A 22,035-nucleotide genomic window follows, 5' to 3' on the forward strand; every position below is an offset into this window, starting at 1 on the left:
GTTTAATCCTTTTTTAGTACGTGGCTTTATAAAATGGAGGAAAAAGAGATACTAAATGTTGCAAATGATGTTTCAGTTTTGTCACCTTCGTAGGCCTTTCAGTCATCTTAAATTGTATAGTCTTACTCAAGTTATGTGACTTAGGTCTTATTCTTCAAGCTGTACTTATTTTTCATAAAGCTTAACAAAAACTTTGTCAAGGATATCTTGCTTCACTGCTTCCCCCCCCCCCCCCCCCCCTTTATTTTTCCTGTACTGGTAAATTCTTAAATACCTGAAGTTGCTCAAGAATGACCAACTGTTCCATTTCCAGTAGAAAAATTCATCCTTGTATTTCCTCTTGAGCTGTCAGTCCTTAGCAAACTCTGAATTCAAAGTATGCACTTTTTTCTTGGGTTTACCTTCAGTTATTCACATTGATCTCAGCTAACACTGAGTGTATATTTAAAAATAAATTGCCTTAGCTTTGTTCTGTCATAACTGTAAAATATATATTGTTTCCATTATTATTGCAGCTATGTATTTTGTCCTACCAGATTGTGTTAGTATAGGGTAATTTTTCTTGTTGAAATATTTATTTATTTAAATTTGGGCTTTTTTGTTATATAACCTCATCTTTGCTGTTTTTAATCCATTTTCTGTTGGTTTCCCCCTTCTTGTTTTTTTTTACAGACACAAAACTTAAACAGTATTTTAATAGACTTTGCAGAAGTGATGAACAACTTTAAGTCTCTTGGCATTCTTATTTGTATCTAAGCATTTGTGTTTAATATCATATCCATAAAATTCTTTCCATAAATCATATTCAGTTGTTTCCATAAAATATATTTAATGTTATCTCCATAGATCAAAGCTAAACAGGTATTGTAATGTCAGCTTTAGTGTTTGGTTAATGCTGCCAAGATTCTCAGTGCTTTTGAAATTTTGCTGTAATTTCTTCTGCTGTATGAAACCTTCTATTCAGTGTTGTACTCTGGGAGTCAAAATTTGGCATCCTCCCATCCTCCTAAAATGGTCTTCTCCAATGGAAAAGCGTTCCATTTTCCATTGAGGTTGGCTGTTCTTTGTTTGGTGGGTTTTGGGGGGGTTTTGTTTGGTTGCTTTTTTTACTTTCTAGGTAAATCTGTGCGTTGGTGAACCTATGCCTACTGCCCTCTTTCTGCATCCTTTATGGTTATGCCTTCTGCAAACAGAACCCAGTCTCTGACAAAATGAGAAGTTTGGGGGTTTTTTTAATATATATTAATTGAAAATCTAGAAAAGAATACTTTGTTCAGTCTTGCAGTGGGGCTACTAGATTTTCAGAAGACATCTTTCCACTGTGAAGAATCTCACAAGAGCTGCTTTTGTACTTGAAGAGTGGCAAGAGGAAGGATTCACTGAATAAACATTGGTCCCCGTAAAGCACCACCAGCTGCTGGTGGTGTACAGACTGTTAGCACTTGCTCTTGCTGGAGAGGGTCACTGTCCTATCACAGGAGACTCTTCTTTCTTCCTAGTGCAGATAAGGGAACTAATTGCATGTTTTGTTTAAAGCAGAAGAGTCAGAGGCTGGATATTTCCTGTATCTGTTGCCAACAAAATATCTGTCAAGATTATGTGGAGACTCAGTGATTGGCTGTTAATAAATTTGATTTGGAATATCTGTAAAAATAGCTTTCACATGAAAATGTCAAGCTATCACTACTAAAAATGTTCATAAAAAAGGTTGATTCATATCAAATTTTCAAATGACTTTAACTTTTAACTATAATGAACAACCTTTTAAAAAATCATCAGTAAAATGTTTCATTGTCACACAAGCAAAACCTTTTTTCCAGTTCATTAATTTCAATTAACAAAGCATTAATTTTTTCCAGATTTGAAACAGAACTTCTTTAACATAAAATCTATTGAGATGGCAGAAACATTCACATCCAATTCTAGTTGTTACTGTTTTCTTGTTAGCCAAAGATGGTCTCAGTTTCTCAGCTGACTAAATATGGATTGGCTACTTCTTTTTTAATTACTTTTCCCTACAAAGAAATTGGTTTTAGCTGTGGGATAGTAATCCCTTTCCATGTTTTTACTGTTGTATGTAGTACACTGATCTTCAACATCTGTGCTTGAGATCTGGGATCAGAAAAGCTCCAGCTGAGTTTATTTAGAACTAAAACTGTATGGCAAGCCTAAGGCATTAATGCTAGATGTCCTTTTTATGGTTAATCAAGTTCATTCTCTCATTAATGCTTTTCTTTTTAAAATGGGAAGTTTCATTCAGCTTTGAGTTTGTTATTTTAGCTACTTCTGAAAGTTTGACTGTGTTTCTTTTTCTATGCACATCCAGAAACTAAGACTGTCTCTATCAGTATTTCAAGATTTCTTGCCAGTTCTTTCATTTCTAGCATCGTATCTGAAAAGATGTTTCACTGACTGCCTTTTGCTCATGTATATATGTAATTTTTTTATGCTTCTCTAGAGTTGCTTCATAATTTCTTGGCAATTTTTATCGACTATAGGTCTGTTCAGTAGTTCAAAAGTTAACTCTTTAGGACTTCACTGTTATATTGTAGAAATTTATGTATTTAAAACTGGAATACATTGCAAGTAAGAAGACTACTTTTCAAGTATACAATTAAGGCTTCTTAAAGGCTTTCTATTTGTAAAAACGTTTCTTCAGAAAGTTTTGTTGTCATAAATTTCAGCTAGTAAGGTATAGAAGAAAATGTAGGCCTGTCTATTCCAGGGCAAAGAACGAATGCTGTTTTCCTATAAATATTAAAGTGCAATGGTTATCTCAAACATTTATTTAAAATTCAGATGTAGTGAATCAGACTTCACAAAGCCTGATACACAGTTCTGCGTAATGAGATGTTACAATGTGTAACTGCTGCTTGTTTGTGTGGGGTAGCTTTCTTGAGTAAAGTTCTCCCTGTGCAGAGTCTGAGCAAATTAACTCTTTTGGAAACTAAAATAGATCTTAGTGTTCAAATTTGGTGCTTGATCATCACATGAAGATAAATTCATCCTTGTAGAAAGAGGGGAGTGTTGTTGGGGTCTTGTTACTGGACTTGCAGCACCTACAACTGCAGGGCTATGGCCTTGGGACCAGCGTATGCCACAGTTCTGGACTGGGGGGATAAGTTTTGTGCAGAAACTTGTTTTTCCAAAGAGAAGTGTGGCATTCAGTAAATGAATATAAGATACTTCTCAAACACAGAAGAACTGATGAAATCAGTTCAAAGTACAAAGAAAGATTCTAGCAAATTTTTATTTTAAGAGTGAATGATACGCAAGTTCCTTTTTTTCTTTTTTTTTTTTAGATTCATCTGATGGAAGTCTAAAAGCTTCTACACATCATGGGACAATAGATGTTTATGTCAGTCAATTAAGAAAAGTGGATCTGAAATCCCAGAAAGGTTAGAAAACTAAAACAAATATTTTTCTGTGGCAGCTTCTGATGTAAAAGAAAAGGGGGGAAGAGTCTTTTTTGTTTATCTGTCTGGAAAAAATTAGTTTGTGATTGTCGGTTATCTACATTCTTTTTTACCTCATTATTAGATGATGTATATAAATACTTACAATACAGAAAACTCTGTAAGTGGCAATGATACTTAAAATGGATTACAGAGTTTTTGTATTTTTCAATACGTTCTTTTTTCCTGGCAAGGTACCTAGCAGAATTCTGCAGAGTTGACTTGGATCACAGTCTTTCTTTGCCTTGAGCAGAGTTTACTCCATGATGCTGATACATGTATGTGCACAGTGACCACGGACATGCATTTACATTTCTGTTTCCTGCCTTTTCTGGGTGAAGTGTCCCATTATTGAAATCAGAAGGCAGAAAAACAAAGATGAGAGGGCCTTACCCTACCATTCTTCCTTTTTTTCTCCTGATTGCTCCATAGAATTTCACTTCTTGGCTAAAAGCTTACCCCTAAAGTTGGATTAATAGTTTTGCCATTCAGAAGATAGGATACTGTAAATGACAACGCCCTTAATACATCTTGCTAGTCCTAGTTTTTGGAAAAAAACCCAAAACACTACAGCATTTTTATACTTGACTTTAACATCATGTCAGGCACTTCAGGTGATTCAAATGAACATAGTATTTGGTACCTTTCTCTCATCTGTGAGACAATGCCTGTGCCCCGTTAAAACCTAGCAGTTACTCAGAATGGGAACAATGAAGGAAATGCATTGAAATCACTTGTGTGCCCTTCTGTACAAGCTCTTCTGGTTCCATTGGTGCAAAGAAATTTATTTTTGTATTATTTCTTAGTTACCTTTTGAAGTTATTACTAAGTTAATGTCTCTTTGAATGAATAGCAAAGAGGAAGGTATTTAAAAAAAGCTAATTAAAGTTATTTTCAAAACATTGCCTGATATATCTTCTGGCAGTGCAGTTTAGTAAAGGCGAAGTTGGTGAAGTTCTGTTTCCATTTACCCTGCAAATTGAGAGTAACTGCTGACAGCTGCAGTGTAGAAAATGTCCCATTCGTGATGAATTAGCTGTATGTGTGTTGGATTTTATGAGTCACATCACTGAGCAACTCTCCAAGGAGGACCCAAAGATTAAGACCTTTTTCCTTTCTTATCCTAAGGCTTTTGTGTATCCAGCAAAATTTAGGCCTAAATTATACTGACAGTTATTTGTTCATCAGGACTGATGCAGGCAAGTGGTTCTGCTGAATTTAAATTGCATAGCTAGGGTTGCCTTCTGACTGTTACTTAGTTGTTATAACATCAGTTTTCTAAGCATGTTCTGCTTCAGCTTTTGGGATGTATTTAAAGAAACTTGTTATGTTTTTCTAAAGTGAATGTTGGAATTGGGGAAAAACTAAGAAGCATGTATACAGAAAGCATATTCTGAATTTTGGTAGGTTTTTGTTTTAATGCATTGAGCGCAGCTTCCAAACATTGTGACTGAGTAGTTCCAAATATGACTGATGTGGGCAGGTTGGGGGCCCAGCATCTGCCTTCAGTCTGATGCATAGAAGCACATAATTGGGGGAAGCAGAAGTCAGAATTTCTGTTTTTAATCTCAAGGGTAGAATTATTTGGGCCACCAAAGCTGCCATTTTGCTAGTAGTTTACATTTTATTGATACATAGTCTAAACTGGTTAGTCACTTTTGAGACTGCATCTGTTCAAGGATGTGAACACCTGGCCCTGTGCAGTAAAGCAAAGACAATTGCTAGCCTTAACAGTATGTAAGTGGCATCTCATCATTCCAGAGGAGCAGTTCTTTCATAACATGCCATGTAGTGGCTGGATTAATCATCAGATCCAATCCCCTATCCTTGCTCATGAGTGTAAATACGCAACTAGAAGATGAAACTGAAGTTATAATACTTGTGAGATCTATTAGATTTGCTTCCCTTGATCATTCCTGTAGTAAGATCCTCTACCAAGCACCATTGCTAGCAGTATATGTCAATGTTAGTTTTCATGTTTGCGTGGGAAATAGTGACACCATTTTCCACATGTGACATACAGTATTCTGCTTATGATAAATTAAGATATCTTCATTTATTCTTTCAGAAACCAAAAGAAAGAAGTTACTGTGTCTGAAGGCTCTTAAAAAAAAAACAACAAACCACCAAAACCAAATGATGATTTGATTTAAGTTAGCTAAAAAATTGCCTGTTTCATGCTTTGATCTCAATGTTAAACTAACTAGCTTTCATTTAAACTTATACCAGGCTCTATTACAGTCAAGGTACCTGCCTCTCTCAAAGCCTATTTACAGTTGTCTGGAAGAAAAGTGGATGTGAGCTCAGAGATCCAGTTAAAAGAAACACAGAGTGCCTCCAAAGATGATCACGTAACTATAAGTGGTAAGGCTTACTAATCTTGGCTCCCAATAAATGTCTGTCTAGCCTTAGTCAAAGGCATCCATGTTTCCTTATGAGTTTATTGCTCTTGGCATCATCTTCTTTCATCTGTTTCAGGTTCAAATGTTTGCTTGTGCCATTGTACTCCCCATGTTACTAGACAACTCTTTCGTTTTGTTTGGTAAATGACTGAGTGCAAACAACTGCTTCTCTAACAAAGGTCTTGGAGCCAAATTCATCCTCAGCATTATTCCAGTGAATTTGTGGGAGGTAATCCAAGGCTGAATTTGACCCATTGCTTTGTTGGCTTAGACAGTCACATATAATAAATTGCCAGGGAATGTCTGTTAAAAATATAATGAAAAGTTTTCTCTGTGTATCTCTGTTGGGTGGGAGGGTGAAGTAAGAGGGGTATATGGCATATTTGTAAATGTACAGTATAAATGTTAAACAGTGCAGGATAGGCTGAGAAATGATGGGTGAGAGATAGCTAGGAGGAGAGCAGAAGAAGCTGGAGCATGGAGGAACAGAGAGTACATGGAAAGGTGCCTGCAATTACTGGAAATATTCTTCTAACGCATTTCAAATTGAACTGGGGAATCCCAAGTCTTGCCGTTTCCTGCTTTAGAAAACATTTGTACAATTCATTGTCAGGGTGTATATTTCTCTCCTCCTCTGCAGACGTGTTTATCTAGAAGTTAAGGCTGTTGCTGTTACCAATTACTCAGTTTGCTCAAGCGGAAACATTAATGTAATGTGTCTGAAGGCTCCAGCTTTGTTTTTGAGCGTGCTATGTCAGTATGACCTGCTATGATAGCAGATTGGGTGAGGCTTTGAGTTTTCTTATGTTTAAAACCAAAGAAAAACATGCACAAAACTTCTTTTCCTCCCTATGTAAGATGATAATCTCAAAGTCAGGAAATGTTGGAAGTGGATGTACATAATTTTAATGTGTATCCTGCTTATATAAAATAGTAGTCTTGAAATGTATAGGTGCATCTCTTCCTGTCTTGAACAGTAACTAGCAATTAAATTTACTAGTGGTTATTAAATACAAATTTTCTTAAAACCATGGTTAGAAGTTCTCAGGCTAGAAACCTGTGGAAGGACTCCAGATTCCAGCAAGGCTCTACAGAATGAATTGCCTCAGTAATAAAACAATGTTTCTCCCAGTGAAGGATGACCACTGGCCAGTCAATCATCTTATTATTCTGGCAACATTAAAGATAAGAGTGGTGTTTCAAATATACGCAGCTGAATGGCTTCTCTGGTTTCGTGACCCAATCAGTGTTTATGTAGGACAGTCATCACTGAAGCGGATGCAAGTTTTCAACCCACCATTCTGTATGGAAATTATTTTGGCAGTTGAGGCCAAAAGCAGCTCTGATTAGTTAACCCTCACATATACATATCCCAAAGGCATGGAAATCTGCAAGAATTATGCAGAGGCAACAGCTTTAGGCCACTGATTATTGGTTGTTTAAAGAGGTTACAGCATTGTACAAAGACTTTATTAAACGTAGATCTAAATTGATTGTAATATGGGTGAATGAAAAATAGACCCTGGAATGGATTTTCTGCAGGAGACAATTCAGCTGAGCTACTGCTGGCGTGAAGTAATGTATCTTCATCTGTCTGTATACCTGGGATTTAGCTTTAAGTGTTTTTTCTCATAATGTAACCAATGATTTATAGCAGCTTTCTCCTCCCTTTTCTTCACTGGTCAGTGAGAAGCAACAAACCTGAAGGGAGATGAAGTACATGGTTTTAATGTGTGCTTTGCTCATTTTCTTACTGTGTTGAAAACAGTGCCTCCCTTTTCTTTGCCAAGTCAGTAACATTCCTTTGGCATGGCAAGGGAGATGCTTCCTGCTTCTAGTTCTCTTTACCTTATCCTGCGGGGACAGTGTATTCTTTCTGCAGTCCAAGCACTTGTCCCCCACCTCATTCTCAACCTCTTCCTCTTGAAGTTGATATTTGAGAATTTTCTTGTACAAGTAGATTCTGAAATAACTTAAAATCATTTAGTACTGTTTCTATATCATGAAACCATTATCCACCATTGAAGTTTTAGGTACAGAGTCTATAGCTCCTTCTGCTGTAATAGAAGAATTACCAAATGGACATAGAAGAGGGGTTTTGCTAAGTAGAAAAAAACCTCTATCACAAGAGCATGGCAGTTTAGATTTTTTTGCTTCTGAGTTCAAAGGTTAGTTTAAAAATAGATGATTTTTCAGAAACTGGCCAGTTCTCATGTGGTTAACACAGGAACTGGCTGCTTTCAGGAAGCTTTACTTGCCTCTGGGAGTATTATGAGAGATGTTACTCCAATGGGAAGACAGGGTAGAGTTCTGTGCCTTGGGTAAACCTTCACCTAGTCTATCACCTGCTCTGGGAAAGCCTTCCCTACTGCTGTTACAGCCGTTATGATGTATGTCATCACCTTGCTTCATAGCTCCCATTCCCGTGCTGAGTGGGGAAGTCAGAACACTGAAGTCCCACAAGCAGTCACATCCAGGGTTTTGAAAGGTACCCAAGGAATAGAGCAGGATTTAGTCAAAGCGAGAAGATGAAAGCCTGGAGTCAGTGTTCTAGAGGCACAGTGATGAGAGTGTGAAAAGGTGTTTTGCTCTTTAAAAAAGGAAGGGACTCTACTGCAAAACTGGGATACTTGCGGAGGAAGGGAAAGGAACTAGAGAGCAGTGCCAGGGAGTTTACTCTTCAGACTAATTTGCAAGGATAAGGCATGTTTCCATTGACATCAGTAGGCATTCTTAGTAGTAGTATGTATGGTATAATGAAATCTGCTATAAAACCAGATTTTTCATGCTAAGTGCTGGTACAGCTTCCGTCTGTGAAAGTGTTTGTTTGGCTGCCTAGTTTGAGAGTGTTTGTGTAACTCCAGTAATTTCTGATTGTAATCATGTCAAGGCATTCTTTTCCTTTCACTGGCAAAGTGGGAAGCCCTTGCTGCTCAGTGTCTGTGCCTTCACCATGTCTCCAGGTCAGCTTGTATTCTTGAATCAGCTGATTTAAGAAGCCTGTAGACATCATTAACTATATGTACTATATATGGTGAGAGGAAGGGTAGCAGGCTAAAAAGTGCCAAATATTTAAGCCGAAAGAGCTTAGGAGATTGTTGTGTCAAAGAGGATACAAACATGTTGAAGGGCAAGGATAAAATTCAGGTAATATTGATTTATATGCTTTTTAGGTCATTTTTCCAATAAGTCATTTTAAGTTCAAAGTACAAAGGTAGGAATAATGACCTGTGTGCTCCCAAGAGGAGGAATATTTCAATAAAAACTATCAGTAAACAGGAAACAATTATGTTACACAGTTGGGAAAAAAAAAAACCAGTGTATTAACATGACTGTTCTGTAAAACTCAAAATAATCCCTTGGCTTTGCATGGCATTAGTAATACTTTGCTGGAACGTGTCCAGTTTTAACTACTGTACTTCAAAAAAAGAATGTGGACAACTGCAGAGACTCCAAAGGAGAACACATTATTAGAGGCCTAAAAACATGATTAATGAGGGAAGACTAAAAAGAAGTAGTGTTTTTGTCTAAAGAAGAGAAGACCAAGGGAAAATAAGGTGCATTTTTCCAGTACATAAGAAATTGCTGCAGAGATGAAAGAAATCTTTCTCTGTCTACTGGCGATAGGATTAGAAATTATGATTTGACCTTATGGTAAAGAAAACTTAGCTACATAGATAAACTTTCTGGTAGTAAGCACTTGTGTCTGGTGAGGCCATAGGACTGTCAGTACTGCAGATTGTGAAGAACAGGCATGTTCTTCATGACAAACAAGGCTGTCAGGTTAAACACAGTGCTTTCAGCCCTGTTTTTCTCTTGTCCTAAGTTGATGTGGCCATCTGCTCCCACCTGCTCCAAAGGAAGGTTATGAGACATGTGGATAGATAAATTTAGGGACTAATTGAATGCAGCCAGTGGGCACGCTTCTGCCCACTTTGATTGCAGGCTTGTGTGTTGACAGCTGTAAGGTTGCTGGAAAAAGTCTTGCAATCATTCAGAGACTTTCTTTGGATCCTTGTAGTTGATGGTGTCAATTTACAAATATAATTGTCTGGAATGTTAACTCCACACACACACACACTTTTTTTTTTCCTTCTTGAAAACATGTAAATCTTCCGTCCCTGAGTGGTGCCAGGGACTCATCTGATTCCAGATCTTTCTCCCTCCTTGGCCTCAGTTCTAGTGCCAAGTTCATATCCAGTGGTAACCTTTGACCTGATGCCATCCATCTGCTTGGTGCTGAGTGAGATTTTAGCTTTGGCAGTCAGGTACTACATCTGGTTTTCAGCACTTGCATGTGTTTCCTTGCTACAAGTCCTGCAGTGTCACAGGTGCTTCTCAGAAGCTGTGGATGTTTATGTTTGTAGGTTATTGTGTCTCCCTATTCTTATTTTCTCAAGTTGGCAAACCAACCTCTTCATATTTTTCCTTCCTCTTACAAAGAACATACTCTTTGGGAATGATTGTCTTCTTGCAAGTCAAGACATTCTTGCTCCCTATTTCATCCAACGTGACAGTAGTTGCAGCACTTAACAGGATTTTTAGCCTCTGGTACTAATCCCACCCCATCTACAGCACTAGAGCTTTGCTGAGCCACAACTGAACAGTGTTCCTCTGAGCCGTGTCTTCTGGTGACATGCACACAGCTAATAGAGCGTTGTCTTTCATGTTAGTATATACCTTCCCTTAGATGTCTGTCCTGGGGATGGAGAAGAATCTCCTATTGTCTTCTCTAAGTCCCTTTTTCCTGTGAAAGTTTCCAGATAGATGTTGCCCTCTACCTTTTGCATTGATCCAGCATCCAATTATTCTTTTGATCACTAGAAACTCCATAGATGGCCTTCTTCCTCGCGTGCCTCTGGAGAGAGTCAGCCTGTCTAATTACCAGATTCCCTTGAAAAGATGGACATCAATACTACTGTCCTATCTCTGACTTTCTGTTTTTTTCTTAATAACCTCAAGTCTTTTCACTGTTTGGTTCTCCAGGTAGATTGTGGTGAGAAGCACTTTTCTCCTTACAATCATTTGCTCAGGCACGCACTGGAATAATAAGGCTTTCATGTCTGTGTGAGGTTAGATCTGGATTCCCTTCTGGAACATAGGGAATTTAGACAGATGTTTCCTACCTTGATGTCCTTCAGGAATAACTTCTCACTGCTCACAGAATGGTTTCTCATATGGTAGTACTGGGAGAGCAGCTTCTAAGGTGCTGTGGACTTACCCTGTAGGGTTGCTTCAAAGCCAGTGTGAAAGGAGGGAGCTGACTGCATGAGCCTCATACACTGTGTATAAGGCTTTACAGATTTGTTTAAGTGCTTTTTTAATCAGAAATTCTATATTGTTTACTTTAAGGTAATTTCTGTATTTCTAGCTGCATGGAGTTCCAGGGATAAATACAAACACAGCTGAAGGGGCAGTGAGTAATGTGAGGGAAGCAACTTACCTTTAGAAGGGAAATAACTGAAAGAACTTAAGTTTCTTCTGAAACTTAACAGCTGAGCGTAGCACTTCTCCCACTGTGCAGCTGACTTGGGTCTGCTGCATTCAGAGTTACGGTTCTGATCTCAGGAGTAACACTATCTACTGCCATGTCCCTCCCTGTTTTCTCTGTTCTCAAGGCATTTCTTCAAAACTTTCCTTCTTTCCTAGAAGCAATTTTTATTGACTCTTTGCCACTAGAATTGAGTGGGAAGAGCTTTGTTTTAGTGTTCCTCTAAACATTGTCCCTCTGTGAAGCCCTGTTTCTTAAGCAGTATCTTAAAAAAGCAAAGACCCAGGTTGTATCTGGAAAAGATTACATTCCTTCAAGTCAAATACAAAGTTCATCCAACTTTTATAAAACGCATTAGATGACATGCTATCCTACAGATTTTTATTGGTTTCAGCTTGCATTTAACTCAAGCTGTTCACAGCCTTTTTGAGATATACCACAGTCCTAACAACACCAACGAGCAGCATTTAAAATATGCTTCTCTTTGTGTATTTTATGATATGAAAATAGAGCTCTCTAACTTCTCCAGTCTCCAGGAAAGCAAGCAAATAAACAGTCAGTACTTGACTGTATAAAGTTCTGCAAAAAACCAAAACCCGAAACAATGCAAACATTTTCCTGGGCGTTAAATTGAAAAGGTGGCTACGCAGCATACCAGTGCATCTGTCTTCTCCTGAGCTCATGCTGTTGTCTCAGCTGGTGGGTTTTGAAAAGAAATCCCCCCCCGCCCCCCTTCTCAATTCAGCAGGCTGTTGGCTTTTGCAATTTAATCATGCTAGCAAAGTCATCCTCAAAATCCATTTATGTTCCCACAGTATTCAGATTACAGGCAGTGAGCACAGCTAAGACCAAACTGTCATCAAAAGGTCTCCAACTAAACCTTGTTGCTTGATTAGCACCTCATACACAAAGCTATTTGAATATCTTAAGCTTGATTTGAACCTGCTACTGGCAATAGGCTTAATAACCTTAGAATAGTTTGAAGATCTTCATCCCTAAGGAGTGGAACTTGACACTCATTTTCCTGCAGGCAGTTTGATATTTTCTGCATTCCCTGCACAGGCAAATCTCCAAAAGAAGCATGAGGAGCAAAACAGTTTTCTAAGTTCACATAGCAGATGCAAAATGAGAAACAGAGCTCAGACAACAACCCAACTTTAAACAGCTCTTGCTAATTTGTTTCTGTGTTTCCTCAAAACTCTTCTGTAACTTCTTAGCAAAAGTGTAGCAGGGCATAAGCAGTGAATGAAACTGTTCATTTACAAGGCTGATTCTGTACTTCAGTGTTTGTTCCTTGTACAGAAGTACAAACCATAGCGACAAAAACATGAGAGGAACCGGGACCAAGCTCTCCAATACGTGCTTTCTGGAAATATATCTCTGCCCTGCACGTATTATGTCCTCTCTCCTTAGGGAAAAAAAAAAAAAAAGCTGTATTTTCAGTGCTCTACAACTCTGTTAAGGGATCAACTGAAAATTTCCTTTATGCTTCCTTGGTTCATTTTTTTGATACCTGGAGGCTATTTCCTGTTTAAAATTCAAACTGATCTAATGTTTTAAGGGCTACCTCTACTTAAAAGATAGATTTTGTTTTAATTTGTTCTGTATTCTCTCATACGGTACTATTACAAATCGATGATTCAGGAAAGCTTTCTGAGGAATTGAAGTTTCAGATTTTAACAGATTTTGTGTACAGCAAAAACATCTGTTGAACTTTATGATCATCATATATTTAAGTTCATAACTAGATGAAGAGTAGAACTGTAGATTCTCCCTTGCAGTAGGAATGATGCCGAGTGTGACTGAGACTGCTGCTGCCTGGAGCAGTCAAGAGTGCAGAAATTGCACTAGAGATCCTTGAAGGCATGTTGTAGTCTGGTAACAAAGGACACTGAAATACCTCTTCATTCAGCGGGAGAACTCTGACAGTGTTGGACTCCTGAAAATCTCATACTTCTAAACAGTACCTCAGCCTGCTAGTGAATTGATGTGGGTTTGGCCCATAACCTTAAATTAATCCCAGTTAGAAATACTGAAATGCTATTGAAAAGTTTTGGCGCATAGGCTTGAGTTGTGGAAACTGATACAGTGATGTCAGTTGGAGTTTTGCCACTGTTCTTGACGTGGCCAAAATTTAACTTCAGCTGTGTTATAGGTCAGAGCAGAGCATGTTTGCAAAGTTGCTTCAGAATCTGCTTCCCTGCCATCCTTCATGCTATTCCAGGCTCAAATTAGTTCTAAACTTAGAATTCACTCAGTCACACGAATGCTAAAGTAATAATAAAAGATATTTTGTAAAGATAAACCAAAGAGAAGGTTGATCCTGTGATAGAGGCACTGATTTGGGACTTAAAAGATCCCAGTTTAATTCCCAATTTGGTCATAAATCTTCTGTATAAATTTGGAAGGTGACTTATTCTCTCTTGGCGTTAGTTTCTTAACTGTAAAATGAGGAGAGTAAGTTGAACTTTCTCCTTTGTCTGTTACATGGTGAGCTTTTCAGAGCATGATCATGCATACTAAGTTTATGTGAAATATGTAAGACAACAGACATCTCAGGGTTTTTGGTTTTTTAAGCCATTATCATAAGAAAGCAGTAATTGTAGCAACATGTCTGGTCATCTGGAAAATCAGGTCTTTCCCATGTCTCTTCTCGGTGTTTGCAATAAAGATTTAAACTTTTCAAATTACTTGGCCAGAATGTCTAATGTAGACCTATGTATTGGGTTTGAATGGCAAAGTTTTGGTAGCCAGGTCGCTACAGGCGTGGCTTCACTGAGAAGCTGATAGAAGCTTCCCCCATGTCCGACAGAGCCAATGCCAGCCGGCTCCAAGATGGACCCGCTGCTGGCCAAGGCCGAGCCCATCAGTGACAGTGGTAGTGCCTCTGGGAGAACAGATTTAAGAAGGGGAAAAAATTACTGCACAGGACAGCAATTGCAGCTGGAGAGAGGATTGAGAACATGTGAGTGAAACAGCCCTGCAGACCCCCAGGTCGGTGCAGAAGGAGGGGAGGAGATGCTCCAGGCGCCGGAGCAGAGATTCCCCTGCAGCCCGTGGGGAAGACCCTGGTGAGGCAGGCTGTCCCCCTGCAGCCCAGGGAGGTCCACGGGGGAGCAGATCTCCACCTGCAGCCCGGGGAGAGTACCCCACAGTGGAGCAGGGGAGGAGTGATGAGTCCTGCCCCTGAGGAGGAAGGAGCAGCAGAGACAAGGGGTGAGGAACTGACCCCAACCCCCATTCCTGGTCCCCCTGTGCTGCTTGGGGGTGGGGGGGCAGGGAGAGAGAACTGGGAGTGAAGCTGTGCCTGGGAAGAAGGGAGGGGTGCAGGGAAGGTGTTTTAAGATTTGGTTTTATTTTTCATTATCTTACTCTGATTTGATTGGTAATAAATTAATTTTTCCTTAAGTCAAGTCTGTTTTGCCAGTGATGGTAATTGGTGAGTGATCTCTCCCTGTCCTTAACTTGACCCATGAGCCATTTGTTATATTTTCTCTCCCCTGTCAGCTGAGAGGGGCAGAGATAGAGCAGCTTTGGTGGGTACCTGGTGTCCAGCCAGAGTCAACCTACTACAACGTATTTCCTAGCCCATAATAAAATTTACAGTACTATATAATAAAAACCACAATTTTATAGTAACAACATATTATGGGAAATCAGATTAATGCAAAAAACTGTATCAAGAATAAAATGTCAGAAGCCCCTGTTGAAAAGATATAAATTCTACCACATAAAAGTCTTATAAGTATTTCCAGGGAGCTTGAAAAAAAAATGGCAATGTGAAGATGACATGTTTACTGTGTGTCAAAGTAAGCTAAACAGAACTTTCTCTTCCAGGTCACATGAATCAAAGGAATGAAACGGACAAATGGATCAAGGCTGACACACAAAACGGGAAAGTGTGTCTTAAAAGCCAAAGCTGGATCCAGTCTGTCAAGCTGAAGAGTTCCTAAAGGAGAAATAGGCCAAAGAGATTAAATCAACAAATTGTAATGGAACATTTCTGTAAAATTATGAAACTTTGTTGGTATATATTCTTAATATAAGAGAGAAACAATATTAAAAATGAGGGCATTTTAACTGAAGATTTGCCCTTGTCAGTGGCTGGTGCTTAACAGGTCTGGTTTACTTTTAGTGCCTTTTAGGAATGATGAGGTCTTTCATATTCAGAATTTATATAACTTGACCCACTTACCATGTCAGTTTAAAAGGTGGTAACTTTCAAACAGAAGTTTGGAGCCATCATTTAAAGTTAAAAAGCATTTTTACCATCTTGTGTTTGAAAATATGAAAATTTACTTCCAAGATGACATGCTCTGCAAGCTATTTTATATTTTTGAATTAAATGTCTCAGTACTTGGGCAATTCTGCTGGCTTATGCAAAATGCAGAGAATTTTCTTCAACCAAATAATTTGTATCCTGGATAGGGTAAAACCACAGTCAGAACTGTAGTTATTTGGTCGTCTTGTCTGGTGTTTGACCCCTAAGCAGTTTCTGCCTTGTCAATGGGTACTATATGTGTAAAACTACTTACATGAAATGACAAAACTTGCTCCGTGTCATCCTGAATGACTTGTTTGTGGCTAGAAATAAGAACTCTAGCTCTGTCTACTACTGTTCGTCTGCAAAGAAAAGCTTTTACAATAAATACTCAAAATTGCAACGGATCTGACTGATTTCCAGAAGGAACACTCCACCAACTGGACTTCAGATAAGAGTCCACATGAATGTTCCCTTAACGCAAAGGCTGCCCAAGAATGGAAGTACTGGCCTAATAAATGAGAACTGTAATCTCTTTGTTTGCTACATTTCCAGTGACTTACTGTCAGCCTCCCATGACAGCACTGCAAGCTCTTGAGGCAGAAGGGCAGAGGAGGGAGGCGAGGGAACTATGTATGGCCCTGCACAAGGGGATGCATGATTTTGTGTTACCATAATACAAACACACAGTACAGTAAGTGGGGCTTTTAAAAGCCTTTCCATACAGATATATGGTACCTTATAAAAGAAGTACTGAAATCTGTGTTTTTAAACTGAAACCTCAGAATTCCTGCCAACCAAGTGGATAGAGAGTAGCAGAGAAGAGTTCAGAGTGTCAGCTCAGGTTTTAAGTTGTGTATACGTGTGTATGTACTTTAGATCATGATGGTATGTTATGAAATTAACTTCTTTCCCACAGGATTCCCCAAGACATATAACTGCCCCTGGCTAATGGACTCAAGGGTACCATTTTTACTATAATTCAGGGTGGTTAAAAACTCCACGTTCTGTTTGCCGTTGTGTGTACTGTTTGTTTGGATGAGGTGGGTTCTGATGTGTATATCAAATTATATGGATTTTTAATATAAACACTAATATATAAAACATTACTAATATTATTACTAAAAGCAATATAATATTCCCAGTTATTAGTAATTATTGTACTTTTAAAAGGTACAAAATTAATGTTTAATGGTTTTAGATTTCCTGTAAAATTTTTGAAACTAATGATTTTTGTGCACTGTTGCAAAGTGAAAGAAGCACCTCTAAATTCACACTGCATTAAAAAATAAAAACGGTGTAGTAGATATTTCACAAAATCGAGTCCATTTAATGCTTCCATTATTCACCCAGATTACAAAGCCTGTCAACCTCTGTGATTAAGGTGGTGCTTTTTGGGACCGACGCATCAGCAATTTAAGGGAGAAGGTAGTAAGAAAACATGTTATTTCTTCCACGTTCAAAAGAAAGCAAGCTAAGGCGTTCATATTCTAAAGCTAGCTGGAATTAAACATTAGGATTGTTAGTTACTTGCTTAAAGAAGTTAGAATAAGCCATCAGGAAAATTGTGCTACCACTAAAGCTACTCTGATTATATTTTTTTCAAGCTAATAAACATTGAGACCAGCTAGAACATCAAGAATGAGCTGAAGAAAGACAAATCTTTGGGAGTTTCCCCAAAGGTATTTGAGTAATGTCTTGTTCTGCTATAGCGAGATGAAATGTACTATGCTCTAGACAAGGAAAGATCAGTGGGTTATCAGTAATTAGGATATGAATGGCAAATCCCATGTGTGCCTTTTTTTTTTGTCCATTTGATGAGAAGACATGTTCTTGTAACTGGAGAAAATTTATCCTTTAACACTCTTTTCATCCATGCTACTTTTCTTTTGATTCTCCTGACTTTCTCAGCTGCCAGCCAGCCTGGAGTTCCAATCTGCAAATGTAAATATCAGCTCACTTAGGGAGTTGAACTCAGACTGAGAGGCTTTTATGCGAATTAGGGCTCTGGGTGCACAAGTGACTGTTCAGAAGTAGAGAACTGTGCTTAAATGTGCATGTAATAGTTGTGTATTAAGGAATCAGTCGCTACTACCTTTTCACCATTCTTCATTGCTCAAGAACACTGTACTTGATGAGTACCAGCCGTGTCAAGTGTGAAGTTCTGTAGGAAGTCAGAGTGTTGATGTCCTGGAGAGGACCTTCATGGCAAAGAAGAACCCCCAAACACACACAGATTTATTTATTGCTTACTCTGCACAGGACTACAAAAACTTCTCATTATTGAAAGATGAAGACAGCTTGACTCAACATCTGACAGTTAGCAATGTTTCAGTGCGGCTGTCTTGCTTGAAAGCATACACACTCCTGCAAGAAAGATTTGCAATGCTTCCTTACTAATTCAACAAACGGCCTTTTATTAAAGTATGATTAGTTTTAAGAAAAATAATAAAATGTTCTTTTCATGCTCTAGTGAAAAACCCTTGAACTGTAGATGTTGTGCAGTTTCTTCATTTTTCATTTTGAAGAATTTGTTTATTCAGGCTCTGATGTGTGTTTGTTGGTGAAGGTGAGTATATTACCATCCCGGTCATATCCAAGCCAGGAAGGAGGGTCAGCATCATTATGTTCTTGTTTCTCCAATTTGGCTGTATATTTCAAGACAGCTTGTCTGCAACAAGAGTTAAAAAAAAATTACAAAAGTAAAAAAAAAAAATTTGCAGAGACTGTTTCTACAAGACCACTAAAAGCAAAATGAGCAAAAGTTCCTTGTTTTAGCTGAAGCTATCAATATGATAAGAGGTGGTGTGGAAACTAAAAAAGAAGATAATTGGTTAGACCATAGAGTCACAGAATAAATTAGGTTGGAAGGGGCCTCTGGAGATATTTAATCCTGGTCTTGCTCTAAATGGATCCAACTAGACCAGGTGGGTCATGGCTTTGCCAGCTGAGTTCTGAGTATCTCTAGGGATGAAGGTTGCACAGCCACTCTGGGATCATGTTCAAGTATTTGACTTGACTAACCTTCTGACTAAAAAGTAGTTTTCTTGTACGTAATCAGAACTTTACATATGCCAGTTGTTCTATCAGTGCACCTTTGAGAACAGTCTGACTGTGTCTTCTCTTCTGTATCCTCTGATCAGAGATATAGACAGCAATAAGGTCTCCCCCAGGCGCAGCCTTCCCTTCTTGTGGCTGAGCAAAGCAATTCTCTCAGCCTCCCCTTACACATCATGGGCTCCAGGCCTTTAATGGCCTTGGTGGCCCTCATCTGCACTTGCTCTAGCATGTCAGTGTCTGTCTGGACTGGGGAGCCTAAAACACAGATTTTTGGGACTGAGGTGGCAATGCCATTGGAATAATAGCATTGCTTTTTGAAGACAACACCTAACAAGATAAATAAAACAGATCAAAAGATGTCACAAAGTCTCCACAGTGGTTTTTCATAGCTATATAGGAAGGTTATAGTCACTGGTTTTTTCTTTGAACAGTCTCTGTGGAACCTCAAAGTATTTCTACCCTTTCCTGGTTCACCTGCTCTTTTTGGCTAACCTCTCCGCTTGTAGTTATCTTCTGTCACCCACCTCTTTTTAAAGTGTATTGTTTCTGAAACAGAATTGGATATGCAAAGGGCAGTGTCACAGAGCCTTACTGTTACCTGCACTGGCCCCAAGGCTGTCTTTTGCAGCTTCTGTGATAGCTGAACCAGAAGAGAACTGCTTACCATGTCCAAAACCACCCATGATCCCTCTGATCTCCCTCAGCATTTTGTGTCCACTGCCCCTTTGCAGCGTTGGAACACAAAAACAATGAACTAGAGCAAAATGACACAGAAATAGGAGAAAATCAGGCCTGCTGAGTGAGACACCCTAAGAAGAAGTTGAAAAGTAACTCTCCCTTCTTTCCAGGCAGTATCGGTCCAGCAACTTTCACTGCCTTCCCAAGCTGAAGAAACTCAACTGGCCACTTTCACTCTTTTGAACATCTCTTTCTTTCCATCACTTCTGCAACTTGGCTGTCAGCCCGCTACCAGCTGCGCAGAGCACCCGCCTCCCCCAGCCTTCCCCCATCGCTGGCTCTTGCACTCCAGAAAGCTCCCCCGGGCTGAGCGTACTCATGTGCTCGTTGGGAAAGAGCCAGCTCTCTACATCTCCCGTTCTCTTCAGGAGATTCAACCTCATCTGGTGTGTCACAGCTGCAGCAAGGTAGTCTTTCTCCCTGCTAGCCAATTTCCTAAGCTTTGTAACAGAACATAATATATGGCATCCAGATGATAATAGAAAAAAAATCCAAATTAAGGTGGTCTGTTATCTGCCAGTAATGCTACTACAGTATTTTTTTTTTACCTAAAGTGAAAATGCTGAAGATGATGGTTACAAAAGAGGCAGACACACACAGCTATAAAGCTTGCACCACCACAGCAGGAAAGGGGAAGCAGGGAGGGGTGCAAAAGGGACAACATTAGTGAAGCAAGGAGGGCTCCTTTTCAACTGCTGCAGGATACTTTTTTTAAAAATCTAACACTGACACACTGTATGAACCACATCCACACAAGGCTGTATCTGTTTTTATATTAGGGAGGCCTGTGCCATTGAGGAATGTGTGCACAATTTATATGAGCTATAAGTTCTAAGCTATAAAATAAAAACCTCAACTCATCCAAGTCCAAATTCCTGTTTTTCATGGAAACTGCAATGTATGGTGGCTGTCTGAAGTGTGTATAAGGGGAGCCATTACTATTTTTTGGAAACTTATGCTGTCCCATGCATGGAGCTACAGTTGATTAGTTTGCCAGAAACAGCCATTCATTAGTCATCAACACATGGCAAAACAGATCATTTATTTAAGATATACTGTACTATGATAGAGCCTGCTTGTTTATTTATATAGTGTCTTAAATGAGCACACTGATGAATAAAAGCGGTTCAGCAAATAATTACAATTATCTTTGGCAAAGCAAATATCTCTCGGTGTAAGTCAGACAAAAGTACTGGCCCAAACACATAGCTTGAGCAGCACCGGAATATATAATAGACTCCTTACCCAAAGTTTTGATTCCTTTTACTAAGAGGGGATAGCTAGGAAATTCAGTTCTGCATCACACTCTGAATTCTGAGCCATTCCAAAATTCAGAAATGTTTGACTGGTTCCATCATAATCAAAAGCAGAGGTTTTGAAAAAGGCTTTTTGAGATGAGGTTACAAAAAACAATCAAGAGGAAAAGGTAATGGAAAAGAAAAACTTAAACATGGAAGAATTGTTTATAGTGCACATGCAGGAGAAATTAAGCCGAAGAGGCAGGTGGAGGCATGCAGTTAATGGGAAAAGCAGAAAGCATCCTGCAAGCATGCTTCAGGTTACAAAAAGTGATAAGACTACATAAAATCGGAAGTATTCTGAGGTCTATGTCAGCTGCAGCAGTTGTATCATTTTATGCCATCCAGTTCAAGTGCATATGATGGCTGAAACTTGGCACTCCAGGAGCCTCCATATCACTTCTGAAGAGCGATTTACAGTCAGTGAGAAGACAGTGAGATATTTTTGTTGCTTCTTCAAGAAAAATCTTCAGAGTAATTATTCTTAGTCCTTTACCAAATCATGTGTAGGCTGTCTTCATTTCCAATTACATGTGTGTTGGACTCTCAAATCATTCCTGCCTTGAGACCTGAATATTTGGATAATACCTAAGAAATCCCGCTTTTTCAAGAAAACAAAGTTTTTGCAATCTCATTTCTAACCAACAGCAACCATCAGAAAACACAACAATTTAAAAAAAAAACCAAACCAAACCAATATCAGAATGTTCTCCCAATGTCAGATGTATTGTAGCTATTAAAACCCAATGTAATTTCTGTTTAAAAGGCAAAAATTGTAATAGTATTTTTTGGTGAATCACTTCTTAACAGAGTAGTCATGAATTTAAAAGAAACGCAACTGGTTTCATGTTAGTGCAGACAAGAAAGAAGGAAGCGTTTCATTTTGTGCTCAAAGAACAGCTTTCGGTGGGACCAAACTTACAGACGAGATGCAATTTGGTGAGAGCACAAGGCTGGATGACTTCTCAAGGCAATGGCAGATTTCCTTTCTCATTTTGCACCCAGAAATATTAATGGAGAGCCACACCTTTCTCAGCACTGCACCTGACTTTAAATGGTACTTGTGTTTTGAAATTCAAGGAGAATGTTTTACAGGGATGAGGAGTGTTCCTCTAAAGATCCCAGTGTGTTATTTCTTGTAGGATTAGTCCCAAGTGAATCACAGTCAATACAACCTTTTCCTACAGAAGCCACATTTTCAAAAGCAGTTAGTTAGCTTTCTTTTCCTCTAGCAGAAGAAACCAATTGTACCAGTATCATATACTCCCACAGGTAGATTATCCATGATTCTTTATGGCATTTAGAAACAGGATTAATTGAAACGTCATTA

At 38.8% G+C, this 22,035-nt stretch overlaps 2 protein-coding genes across 2 annotated transcripts in view; one reads left to right on the plus strand and one right to left on the minus strand.

Annotated features, from left to right (window-relative positions):
• FAM185A (family with sequence similarity 185 member A) overlaps positions 1 to 17,904 on the plus strand; it is a 48,722-nt gene extending 30,818 nt beyond the window's left edge. Inside the window, exons 6-8 of the mRNA XM_049814151.1 lie at positions 3,303 to 3,398; positions 5,685 to 5,819; positions 15,186 to 17,904. Of these exons, the coding sequence (XP_049670108.1) occupies positions 3,303 to 3,398; positions 5,685 to 5,819; positions 15,186 to 15,301 (347 nt within the window). The 3' untranslated portion in view covers positions 15,302 to 17,904. The remainder of the gene's footprint in view (positions 1 to 3,302; positions 3,399 to 5,684; positions 5,820 to 15,185) is intronic.
• A 22-nt stretch (positions 17,905 to 17,926) lies between these two features.
• Positions 17,927 to 22,035, minus strand: part of FBXL13 (F-box and leucine rich repeat protein 13) — a 91,285-nt gene continuing 87,176 nt past the window's right edge. The window contains exon 21 of the mRNA XM_049814141.1: positions 17,927 to 18,280. Within this exon, the coding sequence (XP_049670098.1) occupies positions 18,145 to 18,280 (136 nt within the window). The 3' untranslated portion in view covers positions 17,927 to 18,144. The remainder of the gene's footprint in view (positions 18,281 to 22,035) is intronic.

This window comes from Accipiter gentilis, chromosome 11 (assembly GCF_929443795.1).
Source record: "Accipiter gentilis chromosome 11, bAccGen1.1, whole genome shotgun sequence".
NCBI classification, from domain to species: domain Eukaryota; kingdom Metazoa; phylum Chordata; class Aves; order Accipitriformes; family Accipitridae; genus Astur; species Astur gentilis.